Below are 5,770 nucleotides of genomic sequence, written 5' to 3' on the forward strand. Positions count from 1 at the left end.
AATAAATTCTTTACAAATCCTACCATGTGAATTCATGGATTTTTTTTTCATATTCTGTCTCTCACAGTTGAAGTGTACCTCTGGTGCAAATTACTGACCTCTGTCATCATTTTAAGTGGGGGAACTTGCACAATCGGTGGCTGACTAAATACTTTTTTCCCCCACTGTACATGCAAACATCATCGGGTCTGCCGTAGTATGTTTACAATGGGACTTCTGCTCCCAAACCTCTGCACAAAATCGGGGCTGTACGAATTCACTTTCATCTTTACGCAGGACTGTAAGTTGTCATCTGTGAGGCGTGAGCGGTGTTTGTTTTTAACATAGTTCACGGTGGAGAATAGCTGCACTTCAGCTAAATACATCTAATTTATTTTCCCAAACCACACGGAGCCACAGTATAAGGACTAAAGAGCCGCATGCGACTCCGGAGCCGCAGGTTGCCGAACCCTGTGCTGGGGCAATCTGATTATTTCAGACCTGCTGTTGGTCATTATCATCTCTTACTTTCATCTTGCCATAATTCATATCCTAATCAGTAGAGTTGTTAATATCAGCTGGTGTGTCATGTGTTGCATTTGAAAACAGCAAACTTAATTTACGTCAGCAACCACAACCAGAGTTTCCTGTTCCATGCTAGCTCTCCTCACGTAGCACAGATGAAGAGCACATAAGGACATGTTCACTGCTTGGCTGCAATACTTCATAAAGGACCAAAAAGAACGTCTTTTCTCATCATGAACACATCAAACAGCACCACAGAAGGTGAACAGGTTTATGCTTGGGTCTTTGGCTGCATTATGGTGATAGGTCTACCTCTCAATGCAGTCGCACTGTGGATTCTTCTTTGCCGCCACAACCTCAAATCACCAAACGTTGTCTTTGTGGTCAACCTGGCATTCTCAGACCTGCTACTCATCATCTCTTTACCCATGAGGATCTACTTTCATGCCACAGGCACCTGGCCTCTGAGCAATATGGCGTACCTCATCATTACGATGCTCTGGCTGTGGTTTATCCTCTGAGGTCACGCCATTTAAGAACCTCGTCCAATGCCTGGAAAGGAGCAGCATCCGTCTGGAGTTTTATGCTGGTGGTGAATATCCCAGAGAGTTTGGACTTTCTAGAACATTTGCAGAACCACACTCAACCTACCTGTTTTAAATCTTATGGCTCTTACGAGCTTTTATTGAGTAAAACTCGATTAGCAATTATTTACCTTCAGATTGTGTTACTGGTCACAATGCTAACAGTCAACATTGTTTGCACCGTTATGGTGTCTTGGACTCTGCACAGACACCTTATGCTGGTCTTTGTCATGAACTTGGTTTTGTTTGCCATGTTCCATGATCCTCTGCTGTATTACTTTTCTTTTGACTCCTTTTGGAAGAAAATGGAAGATGCAACGAAGGGAGGAGAAATGTAGATGCTAGACATGAATTTTTTTCTTTTTTTTTTTTGGTGAACTAACTTGTTATTGCACAAAATGCTCATTTAGTTCAAGCATAATATCCCAATTCCTAAGTTCTGAAACTGAGCTTATTGTACTATTGTGTGTCTTTTGACTTGCCTCTCTCTGCTTTCTTGTCTTTCCACTCACCCCAAAATGATTTGTGGCAGATGGCTGCCCTCCCTGACCCTGGGTTTGTAGGAGGTTTCTTCCTGTTAGAAAGGGACTTTTTTTCTACCCACTGTTACCACAGGTTTGATCAGAGTCATGCAATTTTGGGGGTTTCATTCTAATATTATTTTATAATATAAAGCACCTTTGGGTGACTGTCGTTGTGAATTGGTGCTATATAAATAAAATCGAACAACATTTTCACCAGTAACTCAACAATAATTGTCAGTTAAATGTACTTGTGAAGCTTAGGCAGTGGGATACATAGAGAAAAGACTTGTTAGCTTCACAGTTTCATAAAACTATTCTTTAAATTTAAAGCTTCAGGACTGTAGCTGATTTATTGTACATTTTGTACACTTGACGACTGAGGAAACAACCTGTCTTTATCTGCTGGAGAGTTTAAAAAAGACCTCCGGAAGTCCATACCGCAGAACAAGATACTGTCAAGCACGTAAAACAAACCACATTGTAAGTGAAACTTTTTAACTCTTCACACACTGTTCATCACAATGCTCTTTAACAACATCCTCTCAGTGAAAACTTCATCCCCGTCATCAGCTTGGAACATCTGATGGCTCTGGTTTTTCCTTTGACGCCATGCCATCTTAGACCCTTGTCCTGTACCTGAAAAGGATCTGCGCTCGTCTGGCTCATTTTGCTGGTAGAGAAACTACAGACGATGTGAGGTTTTGAAAGCTTTTGAGCAATCTTGAATTTCTCAAGGCTCTAAGAGTCATAAAAAGGTTAATCTGCATCATCAAAGCTTTAAATAGCAAAAGAATCTACGCTGTTTTATGAGAATTCATTCACTTTTTGCTAATTATTTGTAACATTTTATGAAATAAGCTTATTTGTGAAAAACAGGAAGTCTCAAGTTTACATGTCTCTATGCAAAATCCAAATCGAGAGCTCATAACACAACTACTGGAAAAAACAGGAAATAGCTGGCTCCGTAACTGTGGAAACACTTTTGTGCGTTGGTGTAGACCTGCAGCCTGTTTGGTTTGTCTTTTTCATGGTAAAACTAGTTTATAGCTGTAAAATAGTAAAAAACATTGTAAAAATTTGCAACTGGTTTTAATGCTACCTGTTTTTCATTGGGAGTTGGGAAAAATACAGCTTTTACAGTTAGCCTAGGCCACGGATGTTAATAGTATTGGTTCTAAATGTTGTCAGATTGTATAAAAAGTATGTTTGTTATTTGTCAAACACGATATTTCATTTAAAAATGTTATAACTATTAACGTCAGTGGCCACGATCGAATTGCACCACCAGATTTCCTGTTGCAATATTTTACACTCCCTAGTCTAATCTACCCTCACGTCACACAGATAATCATCAGAGAGTGGAAGGTTTGCTGCTCAGCTGCAATTCAGTTAATAAGGAGGCAGAAACTTCATCATGAACGCATCAAATGTCACTACAGAGGACAGGGTTTACGCTGGGGTCTTTGGCTGCATTATGGTGATAGGTCTGCCTCTCAACGCAGTCGCACTGTGGATTCTTCTTTGTCGTCACAGCCTCCAATCGCCCAACGCTGTCTTCATGGTCAACCTGGCAGTATCAGACCTGCTGGTCATCATCTCTTTGCCCATGAGGATCTACTTTCATGCCACCCGCAGATGGCCTCTGAGCAATAAGGCGTGCCAATTCATCACAATGCTTTTTCGCAACAACCTATGCTCCAGCGCCTTCTTCATTACCTTCATCAGCGTGGACAGACTTCTGGCTGTGGTTTATCCTCTGAGGTCACGCCATCTTCGAACTTCATCCAATGCCTGGAAAGGAGCAGCAGTGGTCTGGCTATTTGTGCTGGTATTGAATGTTCCAGAGACTTTGGACTTTCCAAAAAGTGCCAACGACAGTTGGTGTTTTGATTTCAGTCCTGAAAGGAAACCAGGTTTAACTAAAGGTATAGCAAATGTATATCTTGTGTTAATAGTCGCAATGCTAGCAGTCAACATTGTTTGCACCGTTATGGTGTCTTGGGTACTGCACAGACATCTCAGTGACTCTGCAAAGGTCAGCAACAAGATGAACGTAATGCTGATCTTTGTCATGAACTTGGTTTTGTTTACTATCTGTTTCCTACCTTTGTCAGTAGGTGTAGTTACAGTTAAACCTACTGAATTAAAGCCATTGATATGTCTTAGTGCTGTGAACTGTTGTCTAGATCCATTCTTATATTACTTTTCCTTTGATGGCTTCTGGAAGAAAAAAGAAGATGCGGATCCGCCAAGAGAGCAGTGACCTTAGAACATGCTATTTCAACTTATAATTCCAGTCACATTAAGGTTTTCCAATTTTCCAAAAAAAAGTGATTGTGTGTGTGTGTGTGTGTGTGTGTGTGTGTGTGTATATATATATATATATATATATATATATATATATATATATATATATATATAAATATGAAACCAGAAATATAAAGCATCTTGCAGCATTGAACAAAAATTGATAAGAACTACTTGTTCAACAGTTTATTACAAGTTCTACTATGAAATTTGATCCCTGGCTTTTTATTCCTTAATAACCATTCGTGTCAATTATTTCTAAACTTTGTTTGATCTTATAAAACTATGTTAGTTTTTTTGTATAAGAAGATATTAATTAATAAAAAATTCTAAACCATGTGAAAAACAAATTGTTTTATTCTTTTACGTAAGTAATATGACTGTTAGATTGTATCATTACATTTCCTGTTGCAATACTTGACTTTTTAACCTCTCCAGTCATCTCACTTGACACAGCTAAAGACCACAGAGATACATGTGTGAGTGTTGTGCTCAGCTGCAGTTTTAATCAAGGGCATGTATACATTTCTTTTATCGCCATGAGCTCATTAAACATTCACTATGGCCGCACAGGTTTATGCTGGGGCAATCTGATTTTTTCAGACCTGCTGTTGGTCATTATCATCTCTTACTTTCATCTTGCCATAATTCATATCCTAATGAGTAGAGTTGTTAATCACAGCTGGTGTGTCATGTGTTGCATTTGAAAACAGCAAACTTAATTTACGTCAGCAACCACAACCAGAGTTTCCTGTTCCATACTAGCTCCCCTCACGTCGCACAAATGAACAGCACAGAAGGACATGTTCGCTGCTTGGCTGCAATACTTCATAAAGGACCAAAAAGAACGTCTTTTCTCATCATGAACACATCAAACAGCACCACAGAAGATGAACAGGTTTATGCTTGGGTCTTTGGCTGCGTGATGGTGATAGGTCTACCTCTCAATGCAGTCGCACTGTGGATTCTTCTTCGCCGCCACAGCCTTAAATCACCCCACGCTGTCTTCATGGTCAACCTGGCATTCTCAGACCTGCTACTCATCATCTCTTTGCCCATGAGGATCTACTTTCATGCCACAGGCACCTGGCCTCTGAACAATATGGCGTGCCTCATCATTACAATGCTCTTTCGTGACAACATCCGTTCCAGCGCTATGTTTATCACCTTCATCAGTGTGGACAGATTGCTGGCTGTGGTTTATCCTCTGAGGTCACGCCATTTAAGAACCTCGTCCAATGCCTGGAAAGGAGCAGCATTCGTCTGGAGTTTTATGCTGGTGGTGAATATCCCAGAGAGTTTGGACTTTCTAGAACATTTGCAGGACCACACTCAACCTACCTGTTTTAAATCTTATGACTCTTACAAGCTTTTATTGAGTAAAACTCGATTAGCAGTTATTTACCTTCAGATTGTGTTATTGGTCACAATGCTAACAGTCAACATTGTTTGCACCATTATGGTGTCTTGGACTCTGCACAGACATCTCAGTGACTCTGCAAAGGTCAGCAACAAGATGAAAGTTATGCTGATCTTTGTCATGAACTTGGTTTTGTTTGCCATGTTCTTACCTGTGCCTATAGGAATGGCTGCACATGGCAAAGAAATCATGCCGCTGGTGTGTCTTACTGTTTCTAACTGCTGTTTGGATCCTCTGCTGTATTACTTTTCTTTTGACTCCTTTTGGAAGAAAAACGAGAACTGTAGATAAAAGACCTGCTATTTCCAAAAGTTGGTATTAGATTTACAATGGGATCTATATTTTTTAAGAGGAACAACATGTTTGTTCACAAACTTTTCTGTAGTTCAACAATTTGTATGGCTTCACCAATAAACCAACATTAACATGTT

At 39.9% G+C, this 5,770-nt stretch overlaps 2 protein-coding genes and 1 pseudogene across 2 annotated transcripts; all 3 read left to right on the forward strand.

The window, feature by feature from the left end:
* Positions 1 to 329: 329 nt before the first annotated feature.
* Positions 330 to 2,021, forward strand: LOC145420106 (lysophosphatidic acid receptor 6-like; annotated as a pseudogene).
* Positions 2,022 to 2,197: 176 nt separating this feature from the next.
* On the forward strand, positions 2,198 to 4,021 carry LOC113036698 (lysophosphatidic acid receptor 6-like). Its single transcript, XM_026193139.2, has 2 exons — positions 2,198 to 2,305; positions 2,957 to 4,021. The coding sequence occupies exon 2, from the start codon at positions 3,027 to 3,029 to the stop codon at positions 3,873 to 3,875; it is 849 nt and encodes a 282-aa protein (XP_026048924.1). The 5' UTR covers positions 2,198 to 2,305; positions 2,957 to 3,026; the 3' UTR covers positions 3,876 to 4,021.
* A 646-nt stretch (positions 4,022 to 4,667) lies between these two features.
* On the forward strand, positions 4,668 to 5,770 carry LOC113036735 (lysophosphatidic acid receptor 6-like). The gene has a single exon (XM_026193188.2). The coding sequence runs from the start codon at positions 4,704 to 4,706 to the stop codon at positions 5,628 to 5,630; it is 927 nt and encodes a 308-aa protein (XP_026048973.2). The 5' UTR covers positions 4,668 to 4,703; the 3' UTR covers positions 5,631 to 5,770.

Source organism: Astatotilapia calliptera, chromosome 14 (genome assembly GCF_964374335.1).
Source record: "Astatotilapia calliptera chromosome 14, fAstCal68.1, whole genome shotgun sequence".
In the NCBI taxonomy this organism is placed as follows: Eukaryota; Metazoa; Chordata; class Actinopteri; order Cichliformes; family Cichlidae; genus Astatotilapia; species Astatotilapia calliptera.

What these genes read in the sequence shown, in the direction of transcription:
- LOC113036698 (XM_026193139.2), top strand. Translation starts at nt 3,027, where the DNA reads ATGAACGCATCAAATGTCACTACAGAGGACAGGGTTTACGCTGGGGTC.
- LOC113036735 (XM_026193188.2), top strand. Translation starts at nt 4,704, where the DNA reads ATGAACAGCACAGAAGGACATGTTCGCTGCTTGGCTGCAATACTTCAT.